General features: G+C 34.1%; 5 protein-coding genes and 1 long non-coding RNA gene across 8 annotated transcripts in view; 5 read left to right on the plus strand and 1 right to left on the minus strand.

The window, feature by feature from the left end:
• LOC100636799 (histone-lysine N-methyltransferase 2A-like) overlaps nt 1-3,128 on the plus strand; it is an 8,051-nt gene extending 4,923 nt beyond the window's left edge. The window contains exons 17-25 of one of the 2 annotated variants that reach the window (XM_020001448.1): nt 34-313; nt 584-936; nt 992-1,286; nt 1,656-1,870; nt 1,931-1,980; nt 2,064-2,189; nt 2,247-2,559; nt 2,627-2,694; nt 2,886-3,094. In XM_020001448.1, coding sequence (XP_019857007.1) covers nt 34-313; nt 584-936; nt 992-1,286; nt 1,656-1,870; nt 1,931-1,980; nt 2,064-2,189; nt 2,247-2,559; nt 2,627-2,694; nt 2,886-2,991 — 1,806 coding nt within the window. In that variant the 3' untranslated portion in view covers nt 2,992-3,094. Of the gene's footprint in view, nt 1-33; nt 314-583; nt 937-991; nt 1,287-1,655; nt 1,871-1,930; nt 1,981-2,063; nt 2,190-2,246; nt 2,560-2,626; nt 2,695-2,885 lie in introns of both variants that reach the window. The other variant, XM_020001447.1, reaches the window with a different exon arrangement.
• LOC100636296 (gamma-glutamyl hydrolase A-like) lies at nt 3,081-5,618 on the minus strand. Its single transcript, XM_020001449.1, has 8 exons — nt 5,503-5,618; nt 5,358-5,454; nt 5,134-5,184; nt 5,000-5,084; nt 4,695-4,836; nt 3,704-3,810; nt 3,545-3,638; nt 3,081-3,484 (listed from the first exon to the last, which is right to left on the minus strand). The coding sequence occupies exons 1-8, from the start codon at nt 5,582-5,584 to the stop codon at nt 3,225-3,227; spliced, it is 918 nt and encodes a 305-aa protein (XP_019857008.1). The 5' UTR covers nt 5,585-5,618; the 3' UTR covers nt 3,081-3,224.
• Nucleotides 5,619-5,794: 176 nt separating this feature from the next.
• LOC109585381 (uncharacterized) lies at nt 5,795-8,012 on the plus strand. Its single transcript, XM_020001446.1, has 10 exons — nt 5,795-5,918; nt 5,969-6,262; nt 6,317-6,583; nt 6,644-6,726; nt 6,771-6,999; nt 7,049-7,402; nt 7,449-7,490; nt 7,540-7,686; nt 7,737-7,769; nt 7,824-8,012. The coding sequence occupies exons 1-10, from the start codon at nt 5,849-5,851 to the stop codon at nt 7,931-7,933; spliced, it is 1,629 nt and encodes a 542-aa protein (XP_019857005.1). The 5' UTR covers nt 5,795-5,848; the 3' UTR covers nt 7,934-8,012.
• A 355-nt stretch (nt 8,013-8,367) lies between these two features.
• Nucleotides 8,368-13,694, plus strand: LOC109585386 (uncharacterized). Its single transcript, XM_020001453.1, has 14 exons — nt 8,368-8,781; nt 8,841-9,174; nt 10,241-10,540; nt 10,926-11,180; nt 11,233-11,306; nt 11,355-11,562; nt 11,830-11,925; nt 11,996-12,070; nt 12,132-12,275; nt 12,330-12,418; nt 12,463-12,522; nt 13,178-13,253; nt 13,307-13,366; nt 13,416-13,694. The coding sequence occupies exons 2-14, from the start codon at nt 8,988-8,990 to the stop codon at nt 13,508-13,510; spliced, it is 1,719 nt and encodes a 572-aa protein (XP_019857012.1). The 5' UTR covers nt 8,368-8,781; nt 8,841-8,987; the 3' UTR covers nt 13,511-13,694.
• A 328-nt stretch (nt 13,695-14,022) lies between these two features.
• Nucleotides 14,023-14,754, plus strand: LOC109585388 (uncharacterized). Its single transcript, XR_002186463.1, has 2 exons — nt 14,023-14,342; nt 14,390-14,754. It is a non-coding gene; the product is annotated as an uncharacterized LOC109585388 (long non-coding RNA).
• Nucleotides 14,755-15,189: 435 nt separating this feature from the next.
• Nucleotides 15,190-18,265, plus strand: LOC109585389 (uncharacterized). Of its 2 annotated transcripts, XM_020001455.1 has the most exons (10): nt 15,190-15,340; nt 15,541-15,846; nt 16,643-16,921; nt 16,963-17,042; nt 17,093-17,303; nt 17,445-17,513; nt 17,564-17,635; nt 17,680-17,799; nt 17,849-17,874; nt 17,968-18,265. In XM_020001455.1, exons 1-10 carry the CDS (start codon nt 15,274-15,276, stop codon nt 18,130-18,132), a joined length of 1,395 nt encoding a protein of 464 aa, XP_019857014.1. In that variant the 5' UTR covers nt 15,190-15,273; the 3' UTR covers nt 18,133-18,265. The 2 variants fall into 2 exon arrangements, with proteins under 2 accessions (XP_019857014.1, XP_019857015.1); XM_020001456.1 differs by lacking the exon at nt 17,680-17,799 and having other exon boundaries at nt 15,191-15,340; nt 17,821-17,874; nt 17,968-18,040.
• The last annotated feature ends 6 nt before the right edge of the window (nt 18,266-18,271 follow it).

Here is an 18,271-nt window from a genome sequence, read left to right on the forward strand (position 1 = left end):
TCCTCCTCCTCTTCCCTCCCTCTCTCTCTCCAGAAATGTGACCTCTGTCACTTACACGGTGCTACTGTTGGTTGTTGTCACTCCAGCTGCTCCTCTAACTACCACTTCATGTGTGCTAGGAAGAAGGATTGTAGGTTCTTAAGTAATAAAGAAGTCTATTGCCAGCAGCACTCCTCTCTACCTGTTACCAGTGACACTGTTAAAGATGAGGACATGAGAGTTGACAGGTGTATCATTATACACACTGATAATGACAAGCCTGGGAGGAAATTCACTAAATCATTTCCACCACAAAACATTCAACTAAGAATAGGTACAGTATAATGACTAACATATGAGTATTCATTAATATGTACATGTACATGTACATGGACAGACAGTGAGTATAGAAATATCCTCAGGCTGTTTAGTTATGCCTTTAATACAGTGGTGTATACATATGTATGTGCTTTTGTATAGGTTTGTGCCAATTTAAACACACCCACACACACCAATATAATTAATTCACTAACATACATGTATATGTACATGTACTGTACATTAATCATTTACTATTCTTCTCTTTCTCTTCCCTTGTCCATAGGATCATTATTAATACGTTCCACTGGCTCCCTCTCTCCTCTCTCTGATACAATATGTCCATCACTTCTCGTCCCTCACAGTTTCTCCTCCTCCTCTCTCTTCTGGAGCCTGACCACGCCCACCCAACGGATCACCTACACTCTCACAGTATCAGCTGATCTTCCTAAGGAAGAGCCACTCCCTTTAACCACACCTACTCCTGAAACCCCACCCACTTCACCTGGTGATTTAAGATGGCCGTATGTCAGCACTCAAGTTAATGATTCTGATAATGAGGGGGTGTGGTCAGCAGTGTCCTCTAAAAGTCAGATATTATCAAGTCCATCTCTAATTAATAATAATGTAACAGATAAGGTAAGGGGGTGGAGCTTTTAATTTATTTATTTATTTTTTATTTTCTTCTCTCCAGTCTAATCCTGAGATTGCTTTGAGGATATTTCGTATTCCAAAGAAGACTCGTTCCTCTTCCTCCTCTCCCCCTCCTACCCTCGCCATTGGACTAACCATCACCGCCCCCTCACCAGTAACCAGTGTCCATTGTCCACAGTCTCACAAAGAGGAGGAGACCGTTAGACCAGTGTTACCATTAGACTCACCTGCTCTCAATCAGTGGGAGATAGGGTCACCTCCTCATAGTGTGAACAGTGTCCAGTATGAGCTCAGTAATGAGGAGGGGCAGTCATGGAGGGGACCTGATCTTAAAGGTAGTGATACTAATAATAATAATAATAATAATAATAATAATAATAATAATAATAATAATAATAATAATAACTAATAATAAATAAACTAGAAGAATATAGCCTAATAATGATGATAATAATAATATGTACATGCACATGTTAGTGTTGATTTTTGGTAGAAGTTATTAGTGTACTTTTTACACATTTTTTGTATGTACATATACACATACATGTACATGTACATGTACATGTATATGTACATACATTTTAAAGTTTGTTTTTTATTGTGTGATGTCTGTGTACTGATTTAGTGTTTTAATGTACATATATTGTGGGGTTTGGCTCTGTATTAATATTAATTTGAATCCCTCCCTTCCTCCCTCCCCCTAGTGTTATGGGAGTCAGTGATTAGTGAGTTACAAGATGCCAGACACAAACTGGACCTTCCCTTTGTCCCTTTCTTTCCTGATAATGTCTACAATCAGTTTGGACTCTCCAATCATCTTGTCCTCCAGCTGCTGGAGCAGTTACCCGATCATGAGAAATGCTCCAGACACAATTTCATTTATTACCAACCGGAGAAGATATCTAACTGGCAACAGAAGGTTATTTATTTATTATTATTTTTATTTATTTTTATTATTATTTATTATTATCATAATTAGAGGGTGATTGTTAATAGAACTGGCTGTGCTAGAAGTGAAGGCTATAATGGGTAAGATAAGACAGAACATAACTATTTTAAATTAATATTTTATTACTATTTTCTCTTCTCTTCCTAATCCTCTCCCCCCCCAGTATAAGGTCGGAGTCAGACATGTTTAGTTTCCTAATGTCCCAGTGGAGGCCTGATCCACCTAAACCTGATCCAGAGGCACTTGACATGGCAGTAATACAAGCTGAATGTCAGGGGAACAGCAATACGTAATCAAAGAAATTATAATAATTTATTATATATATATATATTTTTTTCTTTTTTAGTCGTCATCAGCCTCAGAATGATGTCCCCGTTGCTATGCGTTACCGGGCGTGTCAGCGGATGTATCGTGAGAATGTGGGCGTGTTTGGTTCCCATATTCACGGGCTGGGCCTCTTCTGTCTCCAGGAGATTGACTCCGGTGATATGGTCATTGAATATGCTGGTACTGTAATCCGATCCACCCTCACTGACTATCGGGAGCGGTTCTACGAGAGTAGAGGTATCGGGTGTTACATGTTTCGTATTGACAGTGATGAAGTGGTGGACGCTACAATGTCCGGAAACATGGCTCGATTCATTAATCATTCTTGTGAGGTGGGTGGAGTTTGTTGGTTGCCATAGTTATTGTGTTTATTGCCTGTCTGTCTCTCTCTCTCTTCAGCCGAATTGTTACAGTAAAGTTGTAGCAGTTGATGGTCAGAAGAAGATTATGATATTTGCTCTGAGACGGTTAGTGAAAGAATCAGTCATTTACTATCCTTAAGTTATACATGTACATGTACATGTAACTGTGGACTAAATGTATCTTAACTTAACACTTTACTTTATGTTTCAGTGTGCTGTGTGAATTAGCCTTTATGAGATTGTTTTTATCAAAAAAACATTTACTTCATTTTACATCACTCCCTCTCTCTCTCTAGGATTGTTCCTGGTGAAGAATTAACTTATGATTATAAATTTCCAATTGAAGAAGCTAAAATTCCTTGTAAATGTGGCTCCGCCCGTTGTAGAAAAACTCTAAACTAAGAGATTCTATTTTCTTATTTTTTCTTTAAGAAAAGATTGCACACACTCCCACCCACCTCACTCTCACTCTGTTCTCTTTTTCTTTGCAATTTTTTACATATTATTTTCACTTTCAAACTCCAAAAATAAACAACAAACAACCACAAAATAAACAACAACAGCAGCTGCAACAATATCATAGCAAATAGGCAATGGATTGGGTGGATTCAACATTCAAAGAAGTTTTTCACATTTCAAAATTCATATTCTTGTTCAAAACTGTGAGATACCTTCCCAGTATATGTTGGTTCATAATTATAAATGAGAGAGTCCATTTCTTTCTCTTCACTTGTGAAATGATGGTCGCTCTTCCTTGCTTCACTGACAAGGAAATTAGCAGCTGTCTGAGCAATGGAGACCGCATGATAAGAATGGTTGATGGATTCAGCTGTCGTCCATTCAAATGTGTTCTTTTCAGGATGCCACTGGACGCCATAAAATGGATAATGAATAGCTAAATAGAGAGAATAGAAAATGGAGGAATAAATAATAAATAAACATAATGATTGCTTGCCTTCTATTGATGATATAAATTCAGATCCTTTTCTGTCAAAATTAGTTGATAAAATTGTGTAAAATTCAGTCAAAGAAGACATGCTTTTAAAACTCTAAAATAATAAATAATGATAAAAAATTAATAATAAAGAAATTGTTATTATTATTATTTATTTACATCAGGAGAGACTCCATATTGATGATTGTTCATTGTGATTGGTTCACTGCTCAACCAGCCCATTCCTTCTGGTGTGTACATTGAAAAGAGTCGACTAGCATTTGCAGCTGGAATAAAAATACAAATAAAACATAATAAAACTGTTGTCTCAGTGTGGCCAAAAATTAAGACTTCTTTCTAACCAATGACCCTGTACTATTAGTAACACGGTAGCGTTACTAAGTAGGATTCATAGTACAGGGTCTTTTGTCCGATTTTGGAACAACTTTAAAAATTTGTAAAAAATATAAATTTGATCGAAATCAGTTCAAACTTTCTACACAACATAAAAACATGTATACGTATTAGAAAAAATTATAAAAATGAAAAATTCTCTCCTTTTCATTTTTGGCGAAATTTGGCCAAAATCCCTGTACTATAGTACAGGGACTTTGACCCAATTTCGGAACAACTTCAAAAATTCATAAAAAATCCAAATTTGATCAGAATCGGCTCAAACTTGAAACACAACATAAAAACATGTATATGTATCAGAAAAAATTATAAAAATTGAGAATTCTTTCATTTTTGGTAAAATTTGGCCAAAATCCCGGTACTATAGTACAGCAACACTTTTAGCCCTAAATATCATTTGCTCTAATCCACTCTGCCGTTCTTTGCCTCCGTGGCACTCAGACTCGTCCATCTAATTTATTCCTTGACTTTGACCTTGTTCTTTCTGAGGGCAGAGTCACCAACTAAATTATTCCAACTTAACCTATCTTTATCCTAATTTTTATTTCATTTTCTTTTATTTTATCCCACTACCTATGGTTTTGGTTTATTATTATTATTATAAAACTTTGTCTTGGAAAAAATTTTTGGAGCAACTTCATTACTCTAATTTGATCAGAATCAGTTCAAACTTGATATACAACATAAGAACATGTATATGCATCAAGAAAACAGCATATTCAAAGTCCATAGCTACTGTAGCACTAATGTTACTTACCATCAGTGAAGTTTAGTGGTATGCTGTAATCCTCAGAATCAAATGATGACAATATGTGGTTAGTCCCTGACTGTAACACACACAGCAGCTGGAACCCAAGACATGTGCCCCATAATGGGAAATAATCTCCTTCATCATTAGCCTATGGATATCATAATGTTAACAAATTAACCCTTTAGTCTCTAAAAATAAGGATTATATTCAACTAATTTTTGATTGTTAGAGCATAAAATAGGATAAATTGTTACTAATTTTTGCTGGTTAATGCAGTATTTTCTCTTTGTGTCTATACTTGTATTTCAAACCTGTTTGGCAAGTTCAAATATTGTTTTGGCTACTTCAAGATAAGCTGATTCCACCAGTGAGCTACCGCCCCCAGGAAAGAGGACCCTATTAATAATAATAATAATAACTAACACCTTTAATGAGCCACACCTACCCATTAATGGATCCGAATAAATCCTTCAGTTCATCTTGTGTTATATTATTACTTGTTATTGATCACCGTCAAGGAAAAGTATAAGGAGGAGCATAAGAACAAGTGAAAAGGCTATTATGTTAGAAGGAGGGGATACTAATGTATAGTCTACAAGATGTGAACACAACAGCATTATGTAGTTAGACATAATGAAACAATTCCCATTAATATAATACAATGGATACATAATAGGAACAACACGAGCACCTGCAGATTCTATATACTTAACATAAGATGCTGCAATGTATGAATGATCTTCAGTAGTGGTCTCTGATACAATACCTATTGTATATACATATGAAGGGAGGTGGTCACCATAGTGTAACTCACCAATGATTGGTCTAAGATTGAGAGAAAAGGAATTAGTTACAATCAAGAGCAGAAAAAACAGAGCAGTAATCAGTTTCACCATTTTTTGCTGACTAGATGGTAAATAAACTAGCCTAGTAAATAAACTATTGAAGTTAATGAATATGGAGCTGCAGCTTGATGACCTGTTGACTAGTGACTACAGCAGTTATGAGTTATCCACTAGACACATCATATCTGTACAATCAACTTTACTCATCCATATATATATATATATATAATATAATTATAATTAACCACAGTAGTACTCTATATAAATTATGTTTTTCTACTCAGTTAGCTATACAAATTTCCTGATTAGATTAAAATGCTTAAGGGAGAAGAAACAAGATTTTTCTTGATGTCACTGATGATTGTGGTGACAGTGAAAGCAGCTGGTATATGTGTGATCAAAATGCAACAACTTTATAGCCTTTTTCTCTCATAGTTATAACTCTAAGTCCTGTTTCTGTTACTACAACTCTCAATACAATTGTGAACTTTGCTTGTGAAGGAAGTGGTGAACAACTTTTCTGGAGAGTTCAGGCAGTCATTTTAACTGATTCCATTAAAATACAACGTGATATTACAGTTACTGATTTTGAAGTTTCTGGAAATTTATCATCACTTCTAACAATTACTGCACTACCTATTAACAATGGAATCAACATTGCATGCCACATATACTCCTTTGAACCATCATTCCAACAAGATCTATCTGGTGGAACTTTAACTATTAGAGGTGAGTGTAAAGCCTTAAAAGGTTTACTATAAGTGGTATTTCTGTTTTCTTTAGGAGTATCAACAGTTGAAGATATACAATGGTCCATTGCTTTGCAAACATTGTCATGGTTGCCACCTACATTTTATTCTGATGATATACCACTAGGAGAAAAGCCAATATATAATGTACTAATCAATGGTATCAGTGTTACTAATATTACTGATACTAGTTTATGGTTGAATATATCTTCTTGTACCACTGAGTTTAATGTCAGTATTGTTACTTCTGTTAATGAATACCAGTCAATTGCAATGGAGTATAGTGTAGATAACAATGGAGGTAAGTTTAGACAACATGTATTTGTGCATAGTATCATGTGAATGCTTTTTCCAATAATAGTTTACAACATCAGTATTGTTAACTATACTCTAATATTCAATGAAACTAGTAGCAAATATTTTTATGTGGAACTGTTAAATTTTGTAAGCAAGATTGTTGAAATAATTCTAGTTACTCTTTTAAGCAGATACAGAGTAACAAAAGGTTTTGTGACATTGCCATAGTTGGCAAAATTCAATCTTGGGAGGAAGATGCTGAGAAATACTATTCTCCAGAGAATATTGCAACTGACATGAGAGAAACATATGTATTGTACATAATGGATGGACTTGAGCCTTGCAAAACATATACTGCAGTGATCAGTGTAATAAATACTCTGAAAAATATAATTGAAAATGAAGATAATGTTACCATTAGTGAGTTGCTTGCATATAGTCTAACAGTTATCTATTCTTTATTCAATAGCTTCAAGTCCTAATAGTATACAAGATGTTGTTTTATCTACTGAAGGGAATGGATCAGTTAGTGTTCGATGTGTTTATGAAGAATCATCAACTGTTGATGGATGTTATGTGATATTTACACACACTGTTAGTAGAAAGAAGGCATCATTTTATATAACATTTGATAATAGTACACTGATATCTTTGCCAACAAATGGAGTCTATACTGTAACTGCATATGCCATTACTAACATGACTATTGTTCCATGGTCATGTGTACAACCAAAAGAAGTAGCTCTAACTATAACCACTAAAACTGCATTAGATCTATACAGCTCTTCATGTACTGATGGTATAACATCTAGTATCATTGATAGTAAGAGATTATTATTTAGTACTGTACGTTTATTTACTTTATGTAGCCACAGATGCATTCTATGTGTCATCAACCATAGCAATATCAAGTAGGCATATAATAACTAATGATAAACATGATCTACTATTGTTACATAGTGCTACCTTCAGTCCCTAGTAGTCAATCAACACTATCAGCTTCAATAGTGCTCTTATCAACATTTGGGGGATTGTTACTTGTACTCATGTTACTGATAATCATATCAGTTGCTTGGTGTCTGAGAATAAGGAACAAAAAATTTAAAGGTTGGTATTGCTGTTTCTTGCCAAGTTGCCATTGTAATAAACGTCTTTAGGGCCTATTATGGAGAATCCAGCATATGGACAAGGTAAAAATATAAGCTGCAATTATTGAATCTTAATGTATAATACATTGTATATAGTGGTTGAATTGCAGCAGCAGAGGCCATCAAGAGTAAGGACTGAAGTTAACCCAGCTTACGAGACAGTACTGCCACATGCTAATAATGCATTATATGAATCTGTTTGGTGAAACAAAATATGGGATCAAATCTCAAAAGAGCGGATTCGGCGAGTTGAATCATAGATATAACTAAAGCATAATAATAATAATAGAGTGCTTTTCAGGTTGCTTGACCAAGCAAGCCTGTCGATCATGTGAATCTGAACATGCATAGTGGATAATACATGTCGTGTGACCAAGTGATATCTTAGTGGCCCTTTGTCTTGCCAAGGTGCATAGTCACATGATGATTTATCCATAGACGTAGACTTACTATGGAGTCACGTGATTAGACTGGTGGCAATTAAGTTTTCTGCAAAGGGTAGGGCTGTATCTGTATGAGCGTCGAGCTGAGCTATGAGCTATATAGCTAGGTAGATAGCCATTAATGACTGCCAAGATGGGAGGAGTCTGGCAGCTATTATATACACCGGGATGACCGGATTCGATTGCTTCAATAATCAATTGACGATAACATTTGACAATGTAAACTCTAATATCTGGTAAGAGGCTAAGAGCGCTCGCCTCCGGCTGCTATAGCTACTGAACAGAAGGCAGAACAATGTGGTAAACCAAGTAAGGGCAAGGTAGGCAGGCCCGCCCGACTATATAGCTAATATTCTATGCCTATTTGGCATCTACGCGTTTGCGGTGGTATGCAGCAAAATAGTGATTAGAAGGCTGTGTCCCGGCAATGGCCCGAGTGAGTTTTTAGAGGACTGGAAACTGCACTAGTCATCATTAAAAAATCAATGAAGACACCAATGGATAAGATAGTCTCGAAAACATAGTCTTTTACAGTATGTAGTATCAAGAGTAGACAGCTGCTGTATATCTATCATTATAGCACCAGACTCGGAGCACTTAAATCGGATAAGGTATCTATACACGATTACCAAAATTTGTCCCATGCATTGTTACTATCTTTTAAATATAGTGTAACTGCATAGATACTATCTATGGTGACTGTGACTTTGTGTGACTCGTGAAAAGATAAGAGGAGAGTAATCTCAGAGTATGGTTTGGCGCTGCCGCGCTGGCTGGCTAGCCATAGATATACTACCCGTTTACGGGTAGTATATCTATGGCTAGCCAAATCCGGACCTCAGTAAACTTCAAGATATTATCATCATCATCGACCACACCCACTCCTATCTTTAGCTTTCGAGGTCTTGCTTCTCTTAGGACGCCAATGGCAGGAGCCTTTTCTACCTCATTCGTCTTCTTGGGGGTAATAATCTTATCCTCTGCAAACGTATCCTTAGCCTTAGGTAAGCTCTTTCTTTGAGAGGAAGATATCCATCTCTTGCCATGTTCTGTAAAACCTTATAATAATAAATAGTAACAATCTTGTCATTGCCCACTCAAGTTGTTTGTCACCCAGTCTAATTTTTGTCATGTGTTCCAATGTTTATATGTTCCTGGGTGTTAGGGCAAGTTCCTGACACCTTCAAGTCTCTCCTTTTTTATTATAGCCAGTGCCTCTTTATTATTTGTAACTCTCTTATTTGTACCTTCTCTCTGACTAGTCCTGTAAAATGATTACTGTATAATGGGTTTATTTTGAGGATAACAAGTTTCACGTATTTTTGAAGATTTGCGAAATCAAATTCTTTGAAAATCAGTTTAATATGGTGTAAGATGGCAGAAAAGTGACAGTTCGTGAAAATTAATTCTGTGAACCTCCGGACACAGCACGAAAATTATTATCCTCAAAATAAACCCGCTATATGGTATACCGTAATTTGCCTTTTTTCGTACATGTGGAAATATTTTCGTATGGTCCTAAAATGACGAAAATATTTCAATCGAAAATTTTTGAGCAACCAAAATTTGTGACCTAATTCATCAAAGAAAGACTAAGGTACGGCCTGATAAGTAGGTATCTTCTTGCAGCTCTAACCTTGCTCTATCCACTGGTGCTTGCTGTACTTCAATCAGTTGCTTCACTACTGAGTTATAAAATAAAACAGTCCACCATGTGACAAAAGTAGCCATTTGATGTTTCCATTTATTATCCGTAAATTGGTCATTGCTGCATCTCCAGTACTATCTGTATACTAGTAATGTCGGGGAACAGCCAGGTCAAGAATCTCTTATCTCAAGAATTGTAAACACTACTATAGCGGCCTTGTTACCAGTAGGTAAAGGACAAGGTATACGCAAGAGAAGCTAAATTTTCAGACTGTAAAAATTTTCGTACACTATGAGAAGATGAAAATATTTCCACTTGAATTTTTCTGAAACAAAAAATTTTTGTACGAAAAAAAGGCAAATTACTGTATCTTTCTTTTTGTTCTGTGATAATATTATGATGATGTCTTTTTTTATTTTTAGGACTTAAAACTAAATTGGCCTTACACAGCAGTGTCACTTTTAATCAAAGTTCATCATGTCCAAGTCATCGGCCTCATGTTACTCTCATTGTCAACTCGACAATTATAAACGATAATATAAAGAAAATCCATTCATTAACAACTAATGTTAATGTCACTGATTGCTGTCCATCTTATGCGTTTGCGGAAGTCACAGTTCCTGGCATTCCTTCAAATAATAAGCTTGTGATTGCTATCGTATTTTTATGTGGTAACAATATCAGTGCTGAAATATCATCGAGCTGGCAGATATTTGTGCAAGGTTAGTAGTAATTGTAATTAATGATGATGTAATTATCATAGGGTGCCTTTTTAAGGGCTATAAATTTAGCGAATATATAATCCGCTGTATTAAATTTTGTGATTTTTATCCCCAATTTGAATTTTCCATGCCCATACAATCAATTCAAGGAATTTTATTTTCACAAAATAGTAACAAAATTCATGAATTACAACATATAAAGCCCTCAAAAAAGGTGCCTTACGGTATCATCATTATTGCCATTTTGGAGCATAGAAATGAGTAAAAATTAGGTCCCATGTTTATTTAGGGCCCTAACATCACCTTGTCACATGAAAATGTGGCATTATATGCATGTAATCTATACGATTTAATTAATTAATTTTATTTTATTCGTTAAATTTAGGAATAACACCAGCTCGGGATGTACGATACAACAATGGATTATTATTGTGGTCTGATCCTTATTTTCATTCGGATGTACCACAACCATCTGTCTATACTTACACTATAATGGTGGATGGTATTGTTATATATTATAACATTACTGCCACTAGTGTATGGTTAAATGTATCTTATTGTTTGATGGAGTTTAATGTCAGCATTGAAACTTTTCTTTATAAATATCAGTCAACAGAGAATATAACCATCCAAAATAATAGTAAAAAATACTTTTGATGATAGTACTAATACTTTACTATTAATTTTGATAGATTATACAGTCGAATTAGTTGATGCCACTTATATTCCAATGAAAAGAACAATTGATGCTAATATTACTTTTAAGGCATGTTATACAATTGTCTTCCTTTTTTAATAACTGTTTTTATCTCAGGTTGAAAGTGACTATCAAGTTTGCAGATTCAGATATTTCACCTATATAATTTTTCAAAATGGGACTGTATGGACATATGCTACACAATCACCACCATTACCAAATAAAAAAGTAGTCATCATATCTGAAATGGTTGGATTGGATCCTGAAATTATCATGATCAACGTGACTTTCAATGTCACTAAAGAGGTTCTTACTATTCCAATAGGTAAATAATCTTTTGTGAGGATAATGATTGATAGTAAATTAGTAATTCAACATTCAAAAGTCAAAACTTCCTTGTAGACACTATATGTATTGTACCATACAGCATATATATTTCATTGGGGTTTAATTTCATTCTCATTCCCTTATGAAGCAAATATTTTAAAATGAAATAGGCATTTCTTAAGACCACACATGCATACACAGTAGTAGCCCAGAATTAAATAAAATATCTTAACACATATATTCTTGACATAATTCTTTCTCTTAGATCCAAGTAATGTATATGATGTTACATCTTCACAAGCTGTCAAAACTCATTCCTCATCCTTCCCAGGCTTCCCCTCCACTGCCTTATCTCCTAGCAGTAAGATGAAATACATTGTTTTTATATTTTTATTGTTTATTTACATGTATACATTTAATATTTTTAAAAGGCTCAACTTCTGGCAGACAAAGTAGTGAAACTTTTTCAACTTCCTCATCTATTAGCGTATCTGTATCTCCTACAGGTAGGTGTTACAAGCTCTGTGTTATAAATGGCATAATGTCTTCTCTGCAATATTATACTAGGCTCACCTGAAAAAGGGAATCTTGTTACGCTTGTAGTAGTTTCTTGTGTCATTGTTGCATTCATAGCACTAATATTATGTATTTTAAGCAGCTGTGGTTACCTGATTTACCAACGTACACGTAGATGTCGTGAGGAAAGGAATGGTAAGGATAAGAATAATGGTTAATTTTAAAATAATTTTGTTTTACTTTATTTAGAAGTTTCCCTTTCTGATGACAGGAATCGTGTAGTAGCTGAATTATCAAGAGTGAATCCCAATTCCACGGTGTTAGAACGTTGTGGCGGGGTACTACCATCCTCCAAATTTATGATTTTTATGTATAATAATAGGGTCCAGATTCAAGTGAGCTTTCTATGGACGTACAAGGTGCTAGCAATACTGATGTCATTGTAAGTACTTGTATGAGGATTAGTTTTTATATAAGAAATTTGTGTTAAACAAGGCTCTAGCCAGGATTTTTTGAAATAGGAAGCCCACAAAGTGTATTGCAAAAAAATTGAAACCACACCCCTTTGGACCATAATCACACCTCTTTTTTGATTGTGGTGGGTGATACTGGCCAAAATGGATTTGATCCGATACTGATCGATATCAGCCCATATCGGGAGTATTGATAGAGTTTTTGATATGATATTTAGACCACACCTATGGAGTCATACCTATTATTACTGTTTTCATCCATGTTTTCATGCATGTGTATTGACTTGTGTGTATTATACGTCATTAACTTATTAAAATTTTATTTATTAACCTTAATAATAAGTGGGCATGGTCAACATATTGATCTAATTTTTTTCAAAATTTTGATGCCGATACGTATTGATGCTGTAAAATATTGTTTGTATTGATATATCGTCCATTACTACTTTTTGAACAGTTTTCAGCTTTATGATTTGACTGTAGAAAGCCTTTTCTTGATTGCGTATGAGTTGTTTTTTTTTTTTTCAAAAGGCAGCTAATTTTAAATTTGATTTTAAAAAGAGGGGACAACTGTCCCCCAGGCTATGTTCGTGCAGAATTATTATTGTTTAATGATTATTTTAGGAGAGCGCAAAACAAGTACCTGTTGTACCCAATCCTCCCCTTACTGATTCTGATGAAAGATTATCAAAAGAAACAGGTATCATTTATCAATGTAATTATGATGATTCATGAATATTTATGTTTCTATAGATTTAAAGCATCCTTCACCTCTCCCATCTTCTGACCATAATGAACCTTGCTATGCAACATGTAAGGGAATTTTTTTTTGATAAAATTTATTATTTAATTATAATAATAGCAACTTCATCAAAGATAGCATCTACCAGAAGTGCAGAGGCTATGAACAATGAAAACATTGCTATTGATGGCTCAATAAAAGCATCACTTAACTAATTGATGCAATTAATTATAACAATTATTATTAATCATATTCATAAATGTGTAGAGATGTTTATTTTTCTTCTTTTATTAGTGAATGTGTATTGTAAACTAGAAAGTGTAATCCACATTATAAACATTCATTGCATTCTATATAATACACTAATTGTTTTGTTTAATTGTTTATCAGCTAAATATATATTTTGTGCTTGTCTAGAGGTGGTCACTTATGGGAGGTTGTAAAAAATGTAGAGTATAAGATAGGCAAGTTTCATTGGTGACTGCAGGTTTTTCTGCTCTAGCATGGATACTATTTATGTCTCTACTTCTATATCCCAACCTTTGGTAGTGGTCTTTGACAGTGATTTACCAAATGTCCAAATGATGGGCAATTGGTAATGGCCCCAACACCTGACCAACCAAGTTGTCAAGAGGAAGGACAACAAGAAAAAACTGTTAGTCAAACATAGACAGAGGTAATATTTATTTTTCTTGTCATGATATCAGTCTTTTATTTTTAGCATGTTCCTTTACGTTCACCATCACTTGTAAGTTAATTCTGAATGTGTGTTAATGTTAGCAATGTATAACAACACTGTGATGTGACAGAGAGTGCTCTACCACATTAGCATCAAGTACCGGTAATTGAGGTAATTATTAATCCAATTATTGTGGTTTATGGAGCACTTCTGCATGTCCTTTGTATAGTATTGTTGTTGTTGTTGTTAGTCTATTTTTGTGTTTTGATAGCTGCATGCCAATTTATAGTCACATGTCAATGACAGTAGGATATGATTTGTCACTGTCAGCATCACAGTCATAGGGAGGCAGTGACACTAGTGTAAAGGTGAATTAATATTTCACTGAATTAGAATTTTAGGGGTCAAATTTTAGGAAGTGTCTCCACTTTATAGCGATGCTTGGGAAAAATCGACAGCCACCACCTCTCTCTTTACAACAGCTTCCAAGGATAGTAGCTAAATAATAGTTATAAAATAAAATTTTAAAATAAATTTACTATAATTTTAGACACACTGCCACTCTCAGTAGTAGTGTTTCAAGAGAAACAAAATGATTGCTGACCAGAATGATTATTAGATAATTGTGATATAACATGTACTTATGCATACATTATTGCCTGTAATGTGTAGCATGTCACCTTTATGTGATTGCACACACCATGATACTATATTTAGAAGTTGTAAGTATTTTCACTCCCATATTCACATTCAGTTGCTCTTATTTGATTTGATTATAAATTTATCACTGAGTGGGCGTTTAAGTTTCATTCATTATACTGAATTAATTGTGTGTACATTAATTAATGAATTATTATGCACATTAATTGTGTGTACATTCTGTTTGATGGAGCTCATTTTTGTCATGTGTACTTCATTTAGTAATACTAACAAATTATAAGTTTTAACGTGTTTGCTGATTATAATTTTGTCAGCATGTTTGTCATAATTTTAATAATAATTGTTGTCAAGGAAGCAAAGATGATGAAGGATAGACTGTCTCTCACTGAGTAAAGAACTCTATATTATTGTACAGCCAAAACATTTAAAGGGGCGAGCCTGAGCAAGCCATACACTATATTTCAGACTTTCAGTAGATAATAAATGAATTAGAAACAAAAAATGATTAAGTGTACAGAACTCGATTATGGGTGTGGTTTATTACGTGACATGCATGACGACCATAGATAGATCTATATTAGAGTAAATTAGACCATAGATATTAGATATTATCTATGTGACGACTCGGACTTACTAGGAATGGCCGTACTCATGGCATTGAAGGCCTTCTTAAGCATGTTAATATTTTTGGCAGAAGCAACAGAAGGTAAGTTTAAAATTAAATAATTTCCTGGCTTTACTAATGTTATATCTTCTGAATTTTGATTCGTGAGTCTCTTATTCTTCCCCTTCCGTCTTTGTGGAAGTCGATGTCGGTGGACTAGTCAACTTGGCCCGCGACTTCGTCAAACCACTTGACTCCCCTTTAATGAGCTCACACTTATAATTTGTTCTCTTTTGTTTTAGGAACTGAAATTGTATTCGTAAGCTTAGGAACAGTTAAAAGTCTGAGCCACACTGTTTCATGTGATGGATGTGAGCTCCGAAGTGTGCCTCGTGGTTATTTCCTTATCAATGGGAATTTTGTAAACTCTGAAATTGAAGAGGAATTTGGGTTAAAGACTTCTTTTTCAGTCACTGAGGATAATGTGACTGTTGCTGTTGTTGTTACTGGACTACCTTTGAGTGATAGGCTTTGGATTGGCGTTGAAATTTTTTGTTGTGATACATACACTACGCCTATTGCTAAAAACTGGGAAATATTCATTCTAGGTTAGTCACTAGTCTACTTATTGATTTCTAAGATTATTATAACTGTAAAGCAGGTATCTTTTTTTAGTTTCTTTTGGATAATTTTAAAAATTATACCGTATAGCAGGAAATTTTTGAATTTGAATTTGGTGAATTTAGCATTTTGATAGCCATTCGCCAAAATAAAATCCATTATTTTGAGCAAATATATGCATGCTCAATGGCACGTGGCCACTAATTCACCAAATTAAAATTTTTTAATCACAAAATTTAGCAATTTGCCAAATTTAACTCGCTCCAAAATTTCCGCTATATATAACAATACATAATTAGATTCAGAGCCTGGCCCTGGTTTCCCACAAAAAAATTAAAAGCTTCATGACCTGACAAGCACAAGCAGATATTTGGCATTTGGAGCAACTTTAAAAATTCAAAATAAAAAACATTTGATCGGAATCAGAAAAAAGTTATTAAAATGGAGAAATCTCTCCTAGTCTCATTTTTATTTTTAGTGAAATTTGGCCAAAGACCCAGTACAGGGACTTTGACCCAATTTTAGAACAACTTGAAAAGTTTGTAAAAAATCTAATTTTGACCGTAGTCAGCTCAAATTTACTACACATTATAAATACATGTATGTTTATCTAAAAATTATAAGATGGAGAATTTTTTGCAATTTATGTCGAAATACTATGTACTATATATAGTACAAGGTCTTACAATCACTGAAAAGAAGCTGCAGAGCAGGGGAAACCCTGACTACATTATTCATTTATATTGTGCATTGTATGTGTATTTTATTGATACTAATTTTTAGGAATAACATCAGTTGAGGATGTAAATTTGTCCAATGATGCAGGAGTTCGAGTATTGTCATGGTCTCCTCCTTCATTCTTTTCTAAGGACATACTACAAAAAGAAAAGCCAGTTTATAATATTCTAGTGAACGGTGCTAGTATAGTCAATACTACTAATACTAGTGTGTCGTTGAATAACTTGAGCGTCATCAGTAATTGTAGCCCAACAATACTTATTGATATTATTACCTCAGTTGGAAACTATCGATCATCAAAGAATGAAACATTTCGAAACAATGGTAAAGACTTCTTTATATTAATAATACTATTTTTCTTATAGTCTGCATTACAAATTTAATAAATAAGACAAAGATTTATGATTTAACTGAAGGAAAGTTCAGCACTAACATCATTTTTCAAGTATGATTTTATAATTGTTGTGTATCCACTTATTAATAATAACTGTTTAGTATCTATGTAGCATCAAAGTGTGTTCAGCCACTTGTCTCATCTCCATTGACTATGGAAATGGTACTATAAGTAACGATTCCTTTCAAGTACTACCATCCAATAAAAAATCTGTCACTGTGTCTCAAATTATAAACGGATTAAAGCCTGGAAGTTACACAATTGAAATTGCGTGTAACTCTACTAAAGATATTCTTAATTTTACTATCATAGGTAAGTATAATGTCTTTCATCATGCTTGGACGTGTGATTAATACAATAGTATCATAACCTGTGCACTGCATGGCACATACAAGTGTACACTTAATCTCTTTATCACTTTCTTTCCTTTCCTGTTATCACTCTTTCTCTTAGTTCCAAGCAATGATTCAATAATCCATATTAACTCCTCCTTACCTCACTCCTTTATCTCTACTACTATCAGTAAGATGAAATTAATGTTTTTATTAATTTATTTATAATTTATATATAAGGTTCTGTCAGGGAAGGACTTGATGGAATTGGAAGTACCTCTTCAAATATTGTTGATACGTCTCCAGTTACAAGTACTATGTTAAACACTGACATTATGTACCTGCAATCTATATAGGCTCACCTCCTCTTCCTGATGGAGGTTCAGCTTCAACAAAGATTGCTATAGCACTTGTTATTTCTATTCTATTTATTTTCATGATTATGATTATCTGCTATCTACACTATATTAACAAAAGTAAGACTTATTTTCACATAGTTTCCTTCTATGGAGTCTAAATTTGTAGAAAAGAAGGAAGTTGCTGCTATTGAGGTACGTCATATTTGTACATATATCTCATACAGTATACTGTATGTGATATATGTACATAATTTTTATGGCTACCACAATATGTTGCTTCTTTAGGATGATGATACATCACAGGAACACATTAATATTTTTGATGCTATTAAGCAGTGCCCTGTTGTAATGCAAGATAGACCACAAGATGAGGTAGCTCTAATTACATGCACATGTATACATATTGTTTCGATTTTATTTACCAAGTACGTATGTGTGTGTGTGGCCTAAAAATTTGTGAAGTTTGTTGCAGTAAACTTTCAAAATTATTGTATAACAGTGTATGCTCCAAAATTACCATAATTTAAAGCTTTGTGAACATATAAATGTAATTCAATGTATTTGACTGTCAGTCTTTTTATTTTTTGAG

The sequence above is a fragment of the Amphimedon queenslandica genome, unplaced genomic scaffold, assembly GCF_000090795.2.
Source record: "Amphimedon queenslandica unplaced genomic scaffold, v1.1 AMPQUscaffold_13074, whole genome shotgun sequence".
Classification (NCBI taxonomy): Eukaryota; Metazoa; Porifera; class Demospongiae; order Haplosclerida; family Niphatidae; genus Amphimedon; species Amphimedon queenslandica.